General features: G+C 36.0%; 1 protein-coding gene across 1 annotated transcript in view; it reads right to left on the bottom strand.

Moving 5' to 3' along the window:
- Positions 1–22,267, bottom strand: part of LOC149798498 (uncharacterized) — a 39,320-nt gene extending 17,053 nt beyond the window's left edge. Inside the window, exons 1-4 of the mRNA XM_089957297.1 lie at positions 22,058–22,267; positions 15,524–15,666; positions 12,824–12,935; positions 9,042–9,157 (exon numbers count right to left, since the gene is read on the bottom strand). Coding sequence (XP_089813423.1) covers positions 9,042–9,157; positions 12,824–12,935; positions 15,524–15,666; positions 22,058–22,227 — 541 coding nt within the window. The 5' untranslated portion in view covers positions 22,228–22,267. The remainder of the gene's footprint in view (positions 1–9,041; positions 9,158–12,823; positions 12,936–15,523; positions 15,667–22,057) is intronic.
- Between the last annotated feature and the right edge of the window lie 224 nt (positions 22,268–22,491).

Below are 22,491 nucleotides of genomic sequence, written 5' to 3'. Positions count from 1 at the left end.
TTAATAATCGATTCGATATCTGACATATCTGTCTTAATTACGTCAACAGTCGATGGATTTCCTCTGCGAATTCATCAATTTTTATACTATTTCGACGAAGATTTAAAAATATACGTACGTGAACTTCATACTCAACTCGTAGCCTGGTTAATTTTAGTATCTACGCTATTGTAGTTGTTGTCTACATATGTATTTGTTGCGGTATCTACATCAGATGCTGGATCTTTTAAAACAACTATTCTATTTCCATTCATGCTAAGTTCATTTGTCATTATTTTACCGGTAGATCGCAAACGGTTAGCAACACTTTTTGCAATTTCATTTTTAATAGTTGCGATTGATATACCTGAGTCTTTAATTTTAACATCATTAGTAAATACCGGAATGTTATCCGTGGTAGCACCAAGAGCTATAAGAACTATATCATTCCACTTAATAGTACTAGTCTTTAAAACACCGTGTTTATCCTGAAAAATAGCAATCTCATTTCAATCAACTATAGAGAGGTTCATCATATCGGCAAGTTCATATTTAGCTGCGTAATTCGACAAATCAATGTCATCATTTTTTTCTTGCCTCCAGTGATAACACTGTCAGAAGATCTTCCGTAAATATCAACCATTATATTTTAAGATCTGTTTAAAACGACGCGGTTACTTGTGTACTCGTGCACGACTGTGTGAGGTGTATCGGAAGATTTTGCTATAGCGTCACGTACAGCAATTACTTCACGGACACATATCGGTGGATCTGTCAATGTTTGTGTTGGCAATGTTGAATGCCAGACTGGAATATTTTTATTATCTTTGCATATTTCAAATATTCACTTGGTGGTATCAACCGATACGAATCAATATAAACAGTTCCAAGTGGAGCAATTGCGTATGCAACCCAGTGAGTTCCTGGACAAGAACTGTTATCTAGATGTTTAATTCACGTATCAAAATTGTTTTGTTGTTTTGGTAATTGGCCACGCATAAAATACACCTCTGAAATTTTTTATAGTTATTTTTTTATCAGCATGGAGTAAATCAAAATGTGATTAGGCAAAATTAGAGAAGTGTTCCTGGAAGTCTCAGACTTTTTCCGTATCGATAAGGGGTTCCTGGTAACCTTCAGCCCTTCCATTTATATATCCTTTTTATATTATTTTATCAACAATCATACTACCTACCTTTGCGGCAGTACCGCTTAAAACACCAAGTGCAGCTGTTGTTGCAGCGGCTATTACAGAATCGGAAATATACCACCTACCACAATTACACCTTTACTAGCGCTCTGAAAAGATGAATTAAACTCCGGTTTTTTATTCTGAAACCTTTCTAAAATGTTTGAACTGGGTCTTGGTTAATGATATCTGGTTTGGACTAGAAATTTGATCTTCTTTAGTGTTACTTTTGTTCCGCATTAACTTGCAAGTTTTGTTTGTAATTTGTTCAGCTGACCTGAGATCAGAGTAACATTAACGTGACTATATGACATTTTTATAATATGATAAGCGATTTAATTACATGTTTGCTACTGGAGCGTCAATAACTCTCATTCGTCCACCAACACTTTCTATTTACATTGATTTATCGATGAGTATAATAGCGATTGATCTGTAACCATCAGCCAGCGGGCAGTCGTGCTACACGAGCTCGGAAGTGTATATCAATGACATATGCCTGAATTAATCAAAATGTTCCAGCGAAAAGTAATAAATCGCCTATAATGTTGTGAAATCCCGTTGAAATATTTGTAAACCAGTGTTAACATTTTGATCACGCCCCATAAATGTCATCAGCCGATGATAAGTATGTGAAACATGATCCCGTTCATAATTTATCAAAATTTCTTCACATGGTTCTTCATGTCCGTTTATCGTCAAAGCAACTTCATAAACTCCAAGTGAGTCAGATATCATTGGATTCCGTTCCTCTGAATCTATTCTAGCATTTTCCTGAAACGCGATGAATATATGTCGTGGTGCAGAAACCCCTTGCTGTGATGACATTTGCCTTGTGAATAACCCAGCCGCATTCTTTTCAACGCTTTTTGTTCTTCAGCAATTGATGGAGTCATTACATGCATACACAGTGACAGTTTTGTTAGCATTAGTCTGCCAACATTAACTGTGTCTGGTCGCCCTATTGCATCAGTTTCAGTGGCTGTTCTACGGTGTGTAAGCTCCAAATATAACTTTCGTAACATGTCTACAAAATTCAAAGACATGTGATAATGGAATCGCATATGACAAATTTCCCTCATCTAACATTGATCTACGTGTGGCAAATCCTAAGTTAAAATATTCGTTCATCGATGCAGCTTCAGTTCCAGCTGCATTTAGTACAACGGTACTACTCTCAGGCCGATCAATGATGTCATTTGCAAACATCATTGACGGACCAGCTGACGTTGAATAATCATCTAAACATCTTACAAGACCAAGTATCGTCGTAGCAATATCAACATTTTCGAGACATGATTCAATATTTTTCCGTCAATCATGTATATAGCACTGTTAAATAATGCCATGGCACCATTATTAACCAATCCAACTTGATCATCAATTCCCTACGGTGTATCATCTTCTTTGAAAAGTCTACTTTCTACTTTAATAAATGCTTCAGCAGGTAAGAAATATCTGCTCGTATCTTTAATTTGTAATTCGATTCGTCCATGCTGATCTGGTAATACACGTGCGTGATTAAAAAAAAGAAACTGATAATCGTGTAAAGATTTGTCTTTAAGAACCGGTACCTACATATCGAACTCTGGATCGTATATACGCTTGTACATTTTATTACAATTGTTATCGTATATACGCTTGTACATTTTATTACAATTGTTATCGTATATACGCTTGTACATTTTATTACAATTGTTATCGTCTAATACAAATAAGACTTCCTGCTATTGCAGTTGTCATTATATTTTCCTTTTCTTTTTCTGATATAGGAACACCAGCCAACTCTACTAGCTTTTGATTTACAGATTGATTTATTATTTTACTGTCATTTGCAGGCATGATTTCAGTACTGGGTAATTTTACTGGTTGTGGTTTTCTTCTTACTAACCGAGCTAATCTTTCTCCGATCGAAGAAAATGCTTTACAGGCAACAATAGCACTAATACATTTATTACGAGCAGCCTCAATAGCCCCATCCCTAATTGTTTTGCAATCGTTATTGTTTTTGGATCCATCCTTCTGAATAAACCCATAACAACATCACCGAGTCCATCTCCGTAAATTGCTTTATAAGGTGGTAATCGCGCATTTGCTACTCTAACGATGATTGGTCCACGTTGAGCATTATGGATAATCATTGCATTTATTACTTATTTATCTAATCACTGTGACAATCACCAATAATTTCATAAATGAAAGAACGATAAACACTGATATCCATAATACCGCCAGTAAATAATCTTCGACAAATATCGGATATTTCATTAATAATTTCCGGCGAATTATTTCAGCACGTTTTTCTCCAATCAGAATTTCTAATATATCTACGTCAGAAAGAATATTGTGAGGACAAGCAATAAGACCGCTTCCTCTTGGTGTATTTGAGTAAAAATCACTTCCAATAGCACCTGGGGGGGGGGGGGCTTGTCACTTTCTACATCATACAATTCTTCTTCTTTGGCAGGTTTTTCAGCTGACAGTGATTCAAGTGAATCGTCTTCTTTTTGTCTCTTTTACGTTACGCTTAAAATCAAGAAAATACTAGTCATTATCTTTGATAGGTTTATTAGCAGATATGAAATATACGTCACTGATACAATCATCTTCATTTTTCCAAGAATTAATATATCTATGTTTTACATATTTTTCCGTTTGACGGTAACCCCGGGCGGAAACCTTTGCTAATTCATTGTATCTTGAATTACTGATATCGCTAAAACCTTTAGTTGTAAATTTATTTTTAATATCAATTATTTCTGACTCTTTTTATTTAGGAGAATGTGGTTGTTTTTGTTGTGGCCGAGGAATTAGTGACCCAGGAGAATGTGCTTCTCTTTGTTCGCGTTCTGTTTGCTGCGGAGAAAAGTTGATGGGACGGTTCTTGCTCAGGAGGTTTCTGCTCAGAAGGTTTTTTCGTCTTTGTCTTTCCTGCTAGTTTTATTCCTTTTTATGCAAGCTTAGCATGATCATCTTAAGTCATATATAAAATATCAGTTATAACTAACTGATGAAAATTCTGATGTATACAAAAACTCCAAGTTTGCCATGCTATACGACCTACATTATCGATATATTAGGGCTTTAAATATCTCTGTCTTTGAGCATAAGTTCTGGCAGCAAAAGTTCCTAATTCATCTATCTTAATCTTTTACGTTACTTGTATACCTTCCTTAGCAAGTTTTATCCTTAAACTTAACTCCTTTCCTTCCTTTCTTTATTTTCATCTTTTTGTGTTCTTTTATTTTTTTTCTTTATCTCCACCTTCAACAAAAGGAGGCTTAGCAGCAACTATTGCGGCTGGAAGTTCTTTTAAAAGTTTGTTTGTTTTCTTAGTATAGTTAGCAGTCTGTTCTAACGTTGGACGAAGACCGTCAGTAGCTTCTGCAACTCTTTCAGTAACGTTTGTAATAGGGTTAAACAATTTGTCTGTACCTTCTGCATTTCTGCATATTCAACTTGTGATTCTTGACGTTCTTGGAGTTTTCGTCTAAGAGAATCACGAACAGGGAAAAATGTTTTCATTCTTCTAATCTTTCTCTAGCTAATCTAGGTGTATAAGATTCCGTACCCGGTGTCATTATTGATATAATAATGATTTAATTACAGCAGCAGAGAGGGTGCGACCTCAATGAAACGTCCGGTTGGTAAACGAAAACGTACATACAAATTTAGAAAAATACTAACGACCAAGACAAAGTGACAAAATAGACTAACACAATCAGAGAAACCTTCGGTAAAGTTAGAGGCTTTGGTTTAGCGTTAGCGACCTTTTTATATTTTGTTCGTATGAGGTCTTAGTTTTCAAAATAACGTTTCAGCAAAAGGTCTGTTCACCCTCCCTGCTGCTGCGTGTCACGCCATTCGACAATCCGGGGCCCCTTAAATAGCATGTCAGGGTGGGCATGAATCATGTAAAGATATAGTTTCCTTCTCTCGTGTGGTGGGTATAACTACGGCAACTGCTTTCGTCACGTCTATAACATTGTGTTTTGTTTTGGGATATCGATGATAGGTCTAGATAGACCTGTACACAAATCCGCCTCTTTAAAATGTACAGTACCGATAATTGTTGATAAGAAAAAAATCGTATCTTGTAACTGCTACACACTACTTTAAAAGGCTTCTTACATACAAACATGATTCACAAGCAGACAATCCAAGTCGAACTTAAAGCTAAATATTTATCATGTTGAGTAAATACAGGAACTGATTTAGGTCGAAGTAAAAGAGATAAAGATTTAAACCAGTTCGGACGAATAATATATCTCGCTTCACAGTCTGCGTGATACAGACGGTTTGATCTGTAATAATTATATGGTAAAGATAATTGACAATTACAATGTAGTCATGGAAATGAATATTATAAATGTTGTTACGTAGTCATGGAAGTAAAGTATGAACATTATAAATACTGTTATGTATTCATGGCAGTATGAGTATTATAAATGATGGTATGTACTCATGGAAGTATGAGTATTATAACAAATGTTATGTACTCATAGAAGTATGAATATTATAAATAGTGTTATGTACTAATGGCAGTATGAGTATTATAAATAATGTTACGCACTCATAGAATTATGAGTATTGTAAATAATGTTATGTACTCATGGACGTATGAGCATTATAAATTCTGTTATGTACTCATGGAAGTATGAATATTATAAATTCCGTTATGTACTCATGGAAGTATGAATATTATAAATTCTGTTATGTACTCATGGAAGTATGAATATTATAAATTCTGTTATGTACTCATGGAAGTATGAATATTATAAATAATGTTATGTACTCATAGAAGTATGAATGTTATAAATAATGTTATGTACTCATAGAAGTATGAATATTATAAATTATGTTATGCACTCATAGAAGTATGAATATTATAAATAGTGTTATGTACTCATGGCAGTATGAGTATTATAAATAATGTTATGTACTCATGGAAGTATGAATATTAAAAATTATGTTACGTAGACACGAAAGGATAAATATTGCAAATATTTTTTCGATGTAGTTAGTTTAAATTACGGGTGAAATCTAAAGTTGCTAATCCAAGGAAAACCGATACCATTGCACATGTTACCAAACATTCTTATAAAGTGGAATACATTTTCAAGTGAATTTAAAATTTCAACTGGCATCGATAGTCGATGGTGAGCCGTTGATGAAAATAATCACTGTTTGTCTAGTATTCAGTCTTAGCGTGACAACACTTCCGTGCAAGGTATGAGAGAGAGAGAGAGAGAGAGAGAGAGAGAGAGAGAGAGAGAGAGAGTTGAAGCAAAACTATTTTTTAATCTTACTACAAGGCTCAAAGTACATGTGGTCAATGATCATATAAAGGTTTAAACTTGAAATATTTAGAAATGATTTGAACTCGTATACAGTTGTGAGGGTGGAGTAGAGAAAATAGCAATAATGTCTGCGTTTGTTTTTAAGTACATTAGGTTTGTTTTCAAGGGTTTATGGCTGATGAGAATACAGAGGACACCTTAAGTACAGTAGGTTTGTTTTCAAGGGTTTATGGCTGATGAGAATACAGAGGACACTTTAAGTACAGTAGGTTTGTTTTCAAGGGTTTATGGCTGATGAGAATACAGAGGACACTTTAAGTACAGTAGGTTTGTTTTCAAGGGTTTATGGCTGATGAGAATACAGAGGACACTTTAAGTACAGTAGGTTTGTTTTCAAGGGTTTATGGCTGATGAGAATACAGAGGACACCTTAAGTACAGTAGGTTTGTTTTCAAGGGTTTATGGCTGATGAGAATACAGAGGACACCTTAAGTACAGTAGGTTTGTTTTCAAGGGTTTATGGCTGATGAGAATACAGAGGACACCTTAAGTACAGTAGGTTTGTTTTCAAGGGTTTATGGCTGATGAGAATACAGAGGACACTTTAAGTACAGTAGGTTTGTTTTCAAGGGTTTATGGCTGATGAGAATACAGAGGACACTTTAAGTACATTAGGTTTGTTTTCAAGGGTTTATGGCTGATGAGAATACAGAGGACACTTTAAGTACATTAGGTTTGTTTTCAAGGGTTTATGGCTGATGAGAATACAGAGGACACTTTAAGTACAGTAGGTTTGTTTTCAAGGGTTTATGGCTGATGAGAATACAGAGGACACTTTAAGAGACATAAACGTCCAACGGCAGTGTCCGAAGAATGGAGATAAGAACGACAACTCTTACTTAACTCAGATTCCGAATATTACAATACTATCCTGAATACATTTGGTCTTATTGGTACCTAAAACAAAAAAAAACTTATGTTCCAAACTTTACCAAGTTTTCGAATAATATTGTTCTTCCATGAAAGGTTTAAGAGAGTGTGTGGATATTTTAACAAAAAGTAGAAATGCGTACTGATTCTACGGAGCAACTCTTGTAACCGATCGGGTTTTGAATTAGTCAAAGAAATACAGCTGTCACAAATCCAAATGCGAGTCAAATCGTTCGACACACATTGATGACCATCAGCCATACGGTCTTCAAAATACCTAAATATAACACTTCATGTGACTGGCAGATAAAATTAGAGATTATGGTAATAACATTGGTCACCAGAACATGACCCCGAACTCTGATATTAATAATATTATTAATGTGGACATATTGTAAATAAATTATGTTTTAGTAATGTTTTATTATTAAGCTAAAATAGATGTGCAATTATTCTTAAGAACTTCTAAATTAAGAGATTTTGCATACAAATATGCATCGAGAATGAAAATATTGTGAATTTTAAACAAATAGGTTCACGAAACAATGTGATGCCGCATTTAGTATACTCCAACTGTTATAATATTTAACAATATTGTGATTTATATGGTACCCACTGTGGCAAACCTGGCATCATAATCACCCTTATTTGCAAGTGATATACTCTTTTTGTTAATTTGGTATATGGTGATACTTGCTGTGCCACTAGTATGAATGAGTACGTCTTGAAATTACCATGAGATACCAAGCCAAAGGGACTCAGACTATACAGAGGCCAACAGAATAACGAAATTGTAGACAGCTTTAACGACACTTTAGAAACGTTCCTGGTTATACCATGCCAAAGAAAAGTTTAATTAAATTCCTTTCCCAAGGACATACCGAGACAGTCTACACGGATTGGCTTGAGTGGGTATCGAACCCGCAACCTTTGTATTACGAGTCCAACGCACAGGAAGAAGAAGAAGAAGAAGAAGAATAGGAGGAGGAGGAGGGGAGGAAGGGGAAGAAGGAGAATATTTACATTCCCGTTATAATCAATTCCTTACATTTTCCAGCACAATTATAGTAATAGTAGTTGGGTTGCTTTTTCTTGGTTTTTTGCTTTTGATGGTGGTGTTGATGTTATAGCTGTTGTTTTGATGTACTATTTGTGACAAAGAGAATTTTGGTTTCCATATTTCAAATGCAGCTCGCATGTATACATTTTTCACATCTGATTCTACACAACTTTACGATATAAAGGATACTAGTATCATTAACTACTATTACTTAATTCACCATTTATATCGGTACTATTACCACTATGTTAAGGGCCCTGAGTGGCCGAGTGGTCTAAAGCGCTCTCCATTACTGATCAATGTCATCTCACCTTTGTTTCCGTGGGTTCGAGTCTCAGATTCAGCCAGTGTGGGCATGTGAGAAAGCTTGCCAGTAGCTTCTCGTCGGTCGGTGGTTCTTTTTGTCAACAACAACTACAACAACAACCGCTATGTTACTGATCAAATATACAATGATTACTACTACTACTACTATTGATACTGCTATTGCTTCGCCTTACTGTCGATGACGGTTAAAACAGATTCTTAAAATTATGTGAAGGTTTTGATTTGAAACTGTACGACAAAGAATTTAATTCAGTACCTATTGGGCATGATTGATCTGGATACAGTTGCAAAGCATCACGGTAGACTTGGCCGACCGCGGGGCATTTGGTTTGCACCTCAGTCAAACCACACATCGCATATGCAAATACTGTTCTGAAAAAGAAGATAACAGGAAGTTTATTACACATACATACATGCAGACAGACAGACAGAGGTAATGACGACGCTGTGAATATTTCTTATCTGTGGGGCAAGGCTAAACAGTCGCACAAATAACACACACACACACACAAAATAACGTGTACAGAGACTACATCGTACATGTTCCTACTAAATGAAAACCATAGTAAGAATTATTCATATGTGTAAACCGACAGACAGAACACACACACACACACACACACACACACACATGCAAATATTATGCACACTCTAGGTGAGAGTGCAATGTATAAAAAACATTATTTAAGAGAACGGCCACCATATAATTTGATTTAAGTTAAGTTTTATTAGAAATGAGCATGGAGAAAGTTTTAATTTTTAAATTTAACCGTAACCAAAGTTACATGCATAAAAGCAACACATCAGCACCGTCGCTTCTTTTGGATCGTCACGTGCACGATCTAATTAGTGGGTGAGGATGAAATTATAATAAGGTTTTGTTAATACAGTTGACCTATATTTCAGCAATTCACAAGCAATCGCGTTAGATGAATTTTCATGCTGTAATTCAGTATATTTAACAGTATACCATAATGCCTCTCGAAGCTGACCTATCATGACTTGCACGGATTGTAGGGCTGACCATAGCGACTAGATCAATTCACCGGCAGAAAATCACATGGTAATGTTGTTGGATGTTCATTTTATATCGTCAGACATATAATTCAGATGTATATAAATATTCGTGATGAGAAAGAACAGCACATTTAAACCCGTAGTATACACTTTGTAGAATGCCCAGGACAGAGTTGGTACTTATAATTAACTGAAGCGAGCATAAAATATTTTGAGTTGTCATTTTTTTCACATTTCCAATTTCCAATTTCCTAAGCATACTGTTAATTTGCTAGTATATCCGTTCGGCCTTTTAGGCGATATTCGTTGTTATTTTTGGCAACTTTTTGTTTCGGTTTGACCAGATTTAGCAGTATTACATTGACTAAATACAGGAGGTAGTTGATGAAGGCTACCGTTCAGGTATTAAATTAACTATATGCAGGAGGTAGTTGATGAAGACTAATGGACAGGTATTAATTCAAAAAAGTACAACCGGTGGATATTACCGGTCGGGCAAGAACGCCGTGAAACACATCAGAATAACTTTCTTCATGTTGTCATTTCAGTTCGCATATATTTTATTACCCTATGTTGAATAACAAAATGAACTAGAAAGTAATTAACAATGACTAAAAATAGCCGTGTTGCCCGATCTGTAAGAAGTCTCGATACAATGTTATTACCAGCGAAAACCCAACTTGCAAAAATGTAATTAAACATTAAATCCACACAACACCTTCACCTTTATTACGTTTCAAAAATGTCATTGTCCTTAAAATCAAACGAAACCATCAACTTTCTATTTTTTCTGGGACTCGTTTGGATATTAATGTATTTGCACTATATGAAACACTGTGGGTGTTTTAACCTAAGTGTCTTTATTAGCCGTGCGCCAGTTAATCAAAATATTCCATACACTCATAATGGCGTACAGTTACCATTATTTAAAAGAGACTCTTAATTTAATCGTTTTAAATGGATTATACTAGATCGCAAACAGACTGTCGCTCTTTTCTGACCAAAATTCACTGAATTTATGTGCATAGGTTCAGAGAAATACTGTTTAGTAAATTTTCTGTAATACAACACTAGAATAGTTTCCATCCAATGTTTTGGAACAAGTCACCGGAATAATTAAGCATTTAAATATGCTCAAAACAGTATAAAAAACGCGATCGAAATTGAGTATCAGATGTCACTGTTGTCAATAGATGGTATTAATAGGTCTATAATGCACCTGCTGACGATTTCATTCTTTCGCTCTGTATTTCTCCACTGAAGTATTTACGATGTGGATTTGGATATAGATTCCACGAGGTGTTTCGATTGAGCATAATTTTAATATTAAACTCACCACAGGAGAAGTGATTCTTCCGCTGGAAATGGCTCAAATAAGAAAACAATTTAGAAAACGGATTCGTACTACACTTAAGATACCAAGAATACTATTAATCCCGGGGTCCGTATATTACATATATTTTCTTATACCTATCTGATGCAAACTGTAACCCAAAATGTCAAGCAATCAAGGGCTTTTCTCACATGATCAGCAAAGTACGTCAGAAATAGTAATGTAGCCTTCAATGCACATTAGACATGTATCCACCGTGTGTGTGTGTGTGTGTGTGTGTGTGTGTGCGTGTTCGGATTTTAATGTAGCGTTAACAACATTTGGTAGTCACAATATCCTGACACCAGTCCGAAAAATCCTAACACTAACCTCTTAATGCTAAGCGCCTATGGAGGCAGCTGTTAGTACCATTTGTATATCTTTGTTACGACACGGACGGGGTTCGTAACCGCGACCTCCCACATTCGAGGCGGACGTTCTAACCACTAAGCCACTTGAGCGGTTGTATGCAACTTGTATTCCAAACCACATCACAAGCACATAAAATCATAGTGATCTTCATGGCGACTCAACTGAGATAACATTCCTTGGCCGAAACAGTCACATATTGTGTCTTTCAAGTATGCACTCACTAGACAACTTCAATTTACTAAGCTTGTGTAGAATCAGTTCATCATCTTATTAGAATGTTTTTGACAAGCATTCTTTTGACACGATTACATTGTGCATAACGTACTTTAATTGCGCGAGCGAGTTCACTTGCATTGTTTTTGGTGATTTGTTTTTTTCTGAGTATTACTCCACTGAAGTAATTCTAAAGTGGAGGTTGATATAAATGCTACGAGATGTATCGACCGAATCTAAAAGAAAACTTTTAATATTAACCGTCACACCTGGATGAAAAGATACCTTTGTCTCACAGGACTCAGACAATCAGCATATGATTGGCATTTTTGTCTTTAAATCCTAAACGGTTTACAAGGCAATGTTGATCATTAGTTTATCCAGAATTAAAGCAAAGAAAGAACCATATTTTTTCTACAATTTGTGTCGCTATTGGTTACTGCTTTGTATGAAAAAGAGAATGCAACGTTTTTGAGATTTCGACCTTCAAGTACATTGCCGAATTGAGCCGCAAAAGTGGTTCCTTCCATCAACAGTGCGTTCATTTCAGGTATCATTTTTCCATGCTTTATAATTCATTTAGTATTGGTATTTGATTGGAATAATGTAAAAACTATGGTACAGATGTAGAAATTCAGACAAAACATATTTCATTAAATTGATGTAGGATTAAAAATGATTTATTTATACTTTGGCAAATCAAACTGGATAGATATTATTTTGTCTTGAAAAAAAAGAAATTTGAATCCATGAAGCATGATTAAAATCAAACTTTGTCGTGTGTGTATCTGACGTCGACAGCCTGAGTGTTGTTATAATTCTGGTTCAGAAATAAACAGTGTAGACTCGCTACGTATATACTTTACTATAAATGAAATTTACGGTTCCATCTAATTTCTATGAATATCATGACATGTATCATTCAAGAGACAGATCTATCTTATATATTCTTTTTGTTATGTTTAAATTGATGAATTATTTTCTCAATTTGTACTACAATTGTATGCCATCTTGTTCGTCTATTTGTCTGTCTTATGTTATGTATGTGCAATCGTTGTACACACCTGCAAGGTGTCCCTTTGATGACCTGAGGACTGGCAGAGGCAGGCATAATACATGCAAACAATGTGGTAGACGTGACCAAACCATTCAGGCATGGTAGGTTCTGCTCCAAGACTAAGAACAGTAAACAAAAAAGAAATCAAAAGTTAAAATCCAGGTATATGCGAATAGCTATTTAGCTATTGAGGGTTTACGAGTTTTGAACAATATGGGAATGGATTTCCTGTCAAAAGGAGTTTTATCAAATACTCGTTTGTGGAAATAAGACAAATTATATTTACGACAGCAAACGATCATTATCCTCCATAACAAACGGCTGATTACTATTAGTCCAGTCGTTTGCTTCTAATCCGATAGAAGATTTAATGGGAGAGAATAAGAGCCTCAAACTACGTTTTAATCATGTACTATATTGTGTCAGTAAAATATGCAAACGAATTGATGCCAATTTTGACGCCAATTTTGAATATATTCATTTTTTCTTCTTAATTATTTCTATCCGACTTTTCATTAAAATTTTGTAAAAGGCACCTTTTATTTAACTTTCTGTCATTAGTTTGATAAATAGGCCCATTTATTATATCGTTCCTTGTGGATACGATGTATGGTACAGATACGATGTATGGTACAGCTATATCGTTCCTTGTGGATACGATGTATGGTACAGCTATATCGTTCCTTGTGGATACGATGTATGGTACAGCTATATCGTTCCTTGTGGATACGATGTATGGTACAGATACGATGTATGGTACAGATACGATGTATGGTACAGATACGATGTATGGTACAGCTATATCGTTCCTTGTGGATACGATGTATGGTACAGCTATGAGAAACCTTCAAAATGGAAATGCCCCATTTTGTTGATTCTTTTCGCGAGGCACCCAATCTCCACATACAGCTGACTTTCGCGCATGCGTGTAAGGGTCGTACTTTCTTTATCCCCGTTACTTTAACATTAAAACTGGTGTTTCTTTTGTTGTTTTGTTTTCAGTGCCATTTAAAATATATAATTATTATGATATATGCTTAAACAAAATAAAGATAAAAAGACCATCATGTAACATTCTCGTCCTGGTGAAGCTAGATGACAACAGATAGCTGTAGTTGTTTTCGCTCCTTTTTTAAACGCGGAAGTGGTTGACATTTTTTACGTCATCCCATTAGAAATGTTGTAGAAGTAAACGTTGAAAAGTATCGTATTTAAATAAACAAAATTAACGTGCATAAAATAATCAATATAAGCAATGTATGAATGACATTCTCTAGACATGAATAAACAAAATTAAAAAAGGCAAAACAGCCATAATATGTAAGTGTCAGGATCTGAAAGATAACTAATTTGATATTGGATTACGCTTATCTATTGCTTGCCTATAATACGCCACGGAAAACGCACAGTTCTTTTCCGCATATTAAAGACTGTAATATATTGTCTGCGCTTTTGTGTTTGAAATTTGAATGATAATTATTTCTTTACTCATGGCATAAGAATTATATAACTGAACGTTTTCATTGCATAAATATGCACATTCATATTTGCTACAATCTGCCTGGTTCATTTAACAACGACATAAATGTTTTAAAAATACCAACCAATCTTTAACAGCAATTTTCGACCGTACTGTATAAAAATTATAAATACAAATTATAAAGATTATTACATTGCTACCAGTATATCACGTATTCAGGGCGGCGCGTGTATTCCAGTGAGAAAATGATGAAGTCAAACACTGTTATTTGTCAAAGACATATACAATGTTCAGGAAGTATAAGCATAAATGTATGGATATTATAGAAATGATCTCGTTTTATAATAATCAATATAGCGCTGACAGTTATCGATAAAACTAGTATTCTTGCACACAACGTAAGGTACTCTGTTAAAAGTAATGTAATTGCTCATAGATTAGACCTTGATACTGGTATATATATATATATATATATATATATATATATATATATATATATATCATTAATATTCACGAGTTTTAGGATTGACAATAAAATTAATCTAGTGATTCTGCTTTTCGTATACATGCGTAATAGGCGATGGACATTTTCCCACTCGGGCTTACTTCCACCTGTTACACGTGCTCATGTGTTTAAAGTTTGACTCGTATTTAAAATTGAGACGCATTCATTGTCTAGAAAAAAGAATACATGAAGTTGAAAAGTTGTTAGAAAGGTCATACTAGTTCTTTTGAATTATAACAAAAAACAAGTTATTGTGCCAGTATTAAGTGCGAGTACACTTTCAGAAACATGTAGACCATATGGAAGCAAAGCGGATATTTAAAACGTATTAAAATACTTTGCTTTAACTACCATGGCGATACCATGTACTTGATAGAATATTTTAAGGAATTTTAACAAATGTTATAAATAGAACTGCCATAAAAGAATTTATGTGAAATTTACACAATTTAGACGTTTTACTGATTTTATTGAATGAAGATCTTTCTTCTATGAAAAAAAAAAGATTTTGATCAATTCAAGGAAACATTGTTGTACGAAAAAACTGTAGAAAGCCTATGGGTACTACTGTAATCAGTAAATGCCTTTGAGAGATGGAGAGGGAAGGAGATGGAGGGAGGGAGATATTCCTATTAATTATCAAAAAATAATAATTAGAAATGATGAAACAAAAATAAAGTTTCAGACAATCAAATAAAAGTTGGTTAAAATATATAATTTACCAGGTAGGTATCCACACATTTCGTTTAAGAGACGTTCGTCATAGTTGTTCAATATAGATAGAGTCCCTTGAGGAATACTAAATGCGTTTGCGCACACCTTTATTCCATTGAGAACACAGATTAGAGCCTGCTTATAATCTGATCTGAAAAATAATAATAATAATAATATTAATAATAATAATAATATCAACGACGACAACGAATGGTATGATGATAATGCGTGTGAAAATGATCATACAAAATGCTGCAACGGAGCTAGATTCGACCTTGTATGTAAAAGACAGCCAATTCCCTGCAACAGAAAATCTGCATTTATCGCAAACATGGAAACAAATGAAATAAACCAATATTGCATCAACTTTTCGGCAATTACATAATTTAGAACTATCGATGCTCTGATGGTCAATAACGAAATTTAACGGTGTTAATTTATATCAAAGTTGTTGTTAATACGCATCAACATATAAATAATACGGATAAATATGCTTCTCCTTTTGAATTCGCTTCTCTTTTTCTGACAAACGAATCAATTTGTGTTTTTTAAGAAAAGTATCTGCGGCAAAATTTGTTCCCGAAGACTGCCGCAATCACCACAGCATGGTTCCATCACAAAAAACGTAAAATAACACCCTTAGTTTCTTTTTAGAGAGAATACGAGTTAATGTCGTGTTATCTGTAAAGCTCGATGAGATTTATATGGAGACAACATTGTAGGCTTAGTAGTTATACCTCATCCGAAAACAGTGTAGCGAAACCACCGCGTGTGACTTGCTCCGTCACTTGCACCGTATTTGATTTAAACTCTATGTTGGCGTCATCGGGGGTATTCAAACATTCAAAATCCGCGTAAAAACACAAGGGACCTTCATCTCTTAAAAAAACATTCTTGTCAGGCTCTGGCTTAATTCTGTGCTATGATTTATCATTGATTCCACTATCGGAAAATACATGACCGTCAAGTAGCTGTTGGGTACTAAATAACACGCTTGCAGCGTTGACATGGAACCTTATCAGCTTGTGCGTGATGTGCCGGTACACTGTTCGAGAAAGATCTACACATAAAGATACAGCCGTCAATGTTGCCCAACAATAACAGATCAATGTCGAACCACACGCTTCGCACGGTGAATACTCGAATCGGTTGGGTGAATGCTTGTTGTTGAAGGGTTTAACGCCATTTTTCAGCGCAAGATAGGCTATACATGGCGGCCAGTATATTTGGTGGAGGAAGAACCCTGGAAACCCCGGGAAGAACCACCGACCCACGAGAAGCTACTGGCAGGCTTTCTCACGTGCCAACGTTAGCCGAGGCTGAGACTCGAACTCACGCAGACAGAGGTGAGACGGCAGTGATCCGTAACAGTGAGCGCCTTTGTTCCAACTAAATATATAAATAATGATATCAGTGGTGAATCGTTCAAACTTAATGATGTCAGTAACCTTAATAGAAAACTAAATGTTACTCAAGTCAGTTCGCCAGGTGATCTTTGTATTTTTGAGACAGGTCTGTGTGTTCTCTTACAGCATTTGCCGCGGGTAAGATGCCTAATTCAAATTGCATGTCCGATTAAAGCTACATATCTTCGTTGCCTGGTGTATAAGCGTGTGGTGTGATTGCATGCTAGTTCATATTACCAACATGCTTGTGCAGCTTACAAATGGGTCAAGGAATCAAATGGCGAATATACAATGCATCTGTAGCGGCGATCGAGGCTACGATACGACGAGCATTGTATTCATTAGCGATCGCACGTACAATTTCAACCATCGTCACCCGTGGATGAATCTTGATATGAAACTGCTGCTGTTGCAAGAAACTAGCTCCTAGTCAAATGTGGTAGCATTCCAAGTGCTTAAACACACCGGCTATGCATGCGCCTTTCGGTATCTTTATTCTACGATCTCACTGTGGATTATATTAATTGATTGACAGTTGCTGTCGCAGCCATCAGGGGGTTCATCTGGGATACGTTGTACTGAATCATTGTTGATTCCGGCAACATCAATAAAGTCAAAGTAGTTCCTAGGATTGTTGTGTAAAAGGGATCTATGAAGCTGCCCAACAATACTTGGTCCAGTTGGCTCAAGCAACCACCAATGCAATGACTGAAAATTCGGCAATAGGAAGCGGATTACGGTTGTGAAGAGGCCGCAAAAGTTATCAAGCAAAATTGATACTGTAGAACGTTTCGACAATTACAAATTCAGCGAAGCATCCAATACCATTTTAGTTATGGACGTCCTTGTGTTGATAGATCTAAGCGTCTGTTTTTTTTCAGTATTTGTATCTAAGACTTACCATCAACACAAGAAACAATGTTTCAAGTGTATGACACGTCTCTGTATTTTCTCCCGTTTGAGACATTCTTGTAAATTGATGGAAAAACAAACAAGTGATATATGCTAATTACCCCGGTTACCAATAATAAAGTTGTAAGTGTTAATAACGGTAGTATGGCATTGTTCAGCAACGCACACAATCTCATAGACGGAAAGGAAATCGAATAATCTTTAAAAGACATCGGCAAGGGCAGCTTCTGAAAAAAAGTGCAATAAGAAACGAGTATGGGTTCATATTGAGGCGTTTTTGCAGGCAACGTTAACTGGAAATATCACCACGTGTCTAACCCAACACAAATCAATCAGCTTAAAGTGGTCAAATCAAAGAACACATCAGTGACATTAAAGATAGTACTTGTGGAATATTTCCACATTCCAAAACGATTCCACCGTTAGATATGGCTGCAGCTGCCACGGCTGTTAAAGCGGTTGCATATGGGGCAGTCGGAATCACATATGGGATCGCTTTAAGAAAGGGGGTTGAAGGCCACATAACGTCTAGTAGATTATTACAAAAAATGAAAAGGTCTTCGCCAACCTCAAAAGACTTGCACACTACTCTCAGGCAAACGCATTGGACCGTCCGGGACGACTAAAAAATATATTATGTTAATGTATCGCTGTTGAAATTCACAAAGGCGCGTGCATTAAGCAATTTTAATTTACTCACGATGACAAAGCCAGTCAAGAATTTCTGAGAAGTCTGTATGCGGAATGAACTTTCGTCGATGATTCTACGTATGTGTGAAACAGGAATCATTAACATGGATTGAACAACAAAACCTATAACCCGTTGGATTGCAGACACAATTACGCTTCAACACCTTCTGTATTTTGATTCATACTGGCTTACAGCGCCTAATGAAGGTATCGATATTGGACAGCCCCCAAATAAGTGGACAATTGAAAGCAGAACACCTCAAGCAATAGTTGGTTTTATATTATCACTTAGAAGCTACACTTGAAACATATATAGAATGTTTGTTGAGGTGTACGTAAAGGCAAGCACGGCAATCCGACGCCGTATCAAGGATTTAGACAGATTTGCAAACCAAACCTATTTGATAGAGCTTAAGAGCCGGATAGTTGTTGACATTTGTGAGATCAAACTGAAAAACGTCCGACGTCTGAAGTGGACACCAAACCCTGGCTTAAATAAAAAGAAAGAGCCAGGGAATCAAAGACGCTAGTACATTTTTGATTCTATAGAAAAGTTATATCGATGTTTTCGAGGATGGGACAAAACATTCGATAGATATTTAGGTCGCCCATATAACTCCACGACTTCCTGCTGTAACTCCATGGATCCTAGATAGCGAAATATTAAACAAAATAAACTGGTGAACATAAGGATTAAATATCAAATTTTGCCTTTATTTTCCATGCTCCGTAAAATGTCGTTCGAAGACCTAAACATCACATATTAGAGGTTGGCGAGTCCGGATCATATTTGTTTATTTTGACCGGAGCTTAATGTGTTTGTGGTAAAACAACAACATTAATAAATGATCAGCTGCATCTTGGTTTAACAATACTAGTAATACGTTTTAAAAAGAAGGAAATGTTGCATAGTGTTTCAAATATACAGTATCAACGTCATTATTCGTAGGAGACGAAGTTTAGTTCCAAGTAATCAAAGTTTATCCGAGAGGATACATGTTTGTGTTTAAGACTGATTATTACATATACTTGATGGATTCTGAAGGTGGTGATGTTATTGCGGAATGTAGCGACGGGATGTTGAATCAGAAAACAACGGAAGCTAACGTCAATATTAATTATTTTCCACTTGTTGACGTAAATCTACTTCAGAGTGGTGCTATCAGGCCCTCTTATACGCTCAGATATAATATAAGCTAGGGCAAGATATAAATTGATCACTGGAATCACCTGTCTGATATACGCCTTGTAACTTGAGGCCATCTTCGAGTCATAGCATAAGTATGCGAAAGCTCCCGGCCAAAAGATACATCACCCTCCAGCGTGAACGCAGCCAAAGATTGTTTATATTAAGATGAAGTGAAACACGTTGTGGCATGCATACATTCCCCGGCGATCATGTTAAACAGACATTCTCAAGTAAATTGAGAAAAATCTCGACTGTTATTAAACAAGAGCGCATTTGTCAGAGTAGATTTCTTGGACGACAATGATCATAAGAGGTATAAATCAAAGACGTGATCAGTATGGTTTTATATGAACGTGCTGTCACGCCTCAGTAAAAAGCAGCCACCAGAGACTTAATTTTTTCCTCGGCATATATTTTCTATGATAGCATGGAAATTGTAACAGTATGACCAGCATATCCATCAATACATTTCCACAATGACAATTTAATAGAAGAACTGTAATGGGCCTAATCGTAACATAAGCCAGAAATAACGGAAGCGAAACAACGGCTGCGAAATAAAATCGTTAGGAAATCCACTTTACACTTGAAATAGAAACGAATGTATCTAACTGCAGATGCTATTTCTGGAATCACCGCAGCCGCCCTTGGTTTTGCATGAATTGTGACTACAACAACCATCATCGGTACACCAGCCGGATTTGCACACTGGGCTATATCGATATTAACCCGTGTCGTGGGTGATTCTGGAGACATAATTTAATTCAGGCTGCATTCGCAGGCGCATGTCTATTCAGAACTTCTCGCAGCGGCAAAAAGCAGACTCAATACAAGTAGTATGCTATATTCGACGGCTTTTGAAGATACACCATTAGCATGGATGAGTTACAGACAGTTCTGGTTGAGAAGAAAACCCACCGAAATCTCCGCCCTCAAATGCTAAACCATGGCGTAACCGACCCAAAACAGGTAACTAGTCAAGTTAGTAAACGTCGAGTAAAGAAATGCCTCTTTATATCGATCACACTTAGCTAAGTGTCGATAATTTAGCTCGTCTCATACATGCTAGCTCATAGCAATGCGATTCCCAACCGATGACCTTTCCAAACGTTTGATCTTCGCACACGTTTGTATGTGTAAGTGTAGCCCACACATGTTAACATATTCTCGCTCTCAAAATGGAGCGATCCCGAGTTTGTATGCGTGATTCAATCCTCGTTCGATTATGAGTCTGCGAAGCGAGGCCGATGTCATGGGGATAGAAGACTTTGCTTTGACTCTAGGCGGGGACTGCGGTCTTAAATCTTCATTCTCATAAACGAGGTTACTAAATCGGCGTTATATGCACTTATGACGACCTAGTAATTAATTCTCATGTATCTACACAGTCATTCCGGATTCCTATGAAAAAATCAAGGTATATAGAATTAATAATAGAGAATTATAAATATACACCAGACAGAAGGGAAAGTGATATCCATATATATATATATATATATATATATATATATATATATATATATATATATATATATATATATAAGGGAAAGTGATATCCATATATATATATATATATATATATATATATATATATATATATATATATATATATATATATATATATGGGGAGGCGTGGATGTGTTTTAAAATCACTAATTGAGAAAGAAAGTTTGAGGTGTCTCTTGACACTAGGGTCTGGCTTCTCCTGTAAGAAGATTCAGGAAAACAGTCTGAAAATCTCCCAATGGGAGAAAAGACAGACAGAGAGAGAGAGAGTTCCATTTAAATGATATTTTCCAATTTTCAATTCAACTAGCATCTTCATCTTTGGATTGTCGTTGAATACATGAAGGCATCAACAGCAAAAGAAAAGAAAAAATTGTGAAAGACAATGTTAGGCACCGTACAAATTCCTGGACATTTGTCAGCAAATTGACTTCATGAGTAAATTGACCTCTTGCTTCAAATCTTAACGGCCGTTAATCGACTGTCTCATAATAAAAACATTCCAACGGCAAACTAACCAATCTAATGCTCGGCTGTTAGTAATTTACCTCGTCTCTTCACACTCCACCTTTAAGCGGAGTTCATACTCCATATGGCAAGCGGCAGAACTAGAGCCGTACGTCACCTGTACCGCATTTATCTTATAAAATAAACAACTTCAAATCCCCACCTAGAACTCTTTCAAGACTTTAAAACGTATCTGCAAGTCGTCACGGTTCTTTTAAATCAGAGAGACACCGATTTTAAAGACAGTTATACTAACTAGTGAGTAGAGAATTCATCTTTTCTCCGGGAGGAAATATCCTTACCTCTTGACTATGCTGTACGGATTTTATTACCTTTCACAGAAGATTTTCACAAGTACCAACTGCGACGTAATTGTTGTGTTGTACCCAGAAGAGGCGGTAACATTCGACATATTTGAAATAGCTTGGCTGAATATCCCAAAGCACTGGTTCACCGTCTGTAGATATTCCTGGGTACATGTCTGTGCTTGGACATCAACCATGGTTCCTAAAAAAATAAAAATACACTAAAAGAAAAGCAATATTAACACCACATTCATCAACGCTAATTAATTCAGTAGTATACGTTTCGATATGTTACTGATGACACTATTTCTTCCTGTCGTTCTTGGAGGGCTTACCACTGTTTAGTCATTCACAGTATCTTACTGTATGAAAATCAATTTTTTTCTGATGATCCACACAACTCGGAGTCTCCAGTATCCATGCCTTTTTGTTGCATGATCAACGATTGGGAGCTATGCCTA

This window comes from Sinohyriopsis cumingii, chromosome 5 (genome assembly GCF_028554795.1).
Source record: "Sinohyriopsis cumingii isolate HCF-2022 chromosome 5, ASM2855479v2, whole genome shotgun sequence".
In the NCBI taxonomy this organism is placed as follows: domain Eukaryota; kingdom Metazoa; phylum Mollusca; class Bivalvia; order Unionida; family Unionidae; genus Sinohyriopsis; species Sinohyriopsis cumingii.
The sequence above is the reverse complement of the archived record's forward strand: the minus strand, read 5'-3'. Positions and strand labels throughout refer to the sequence as shown.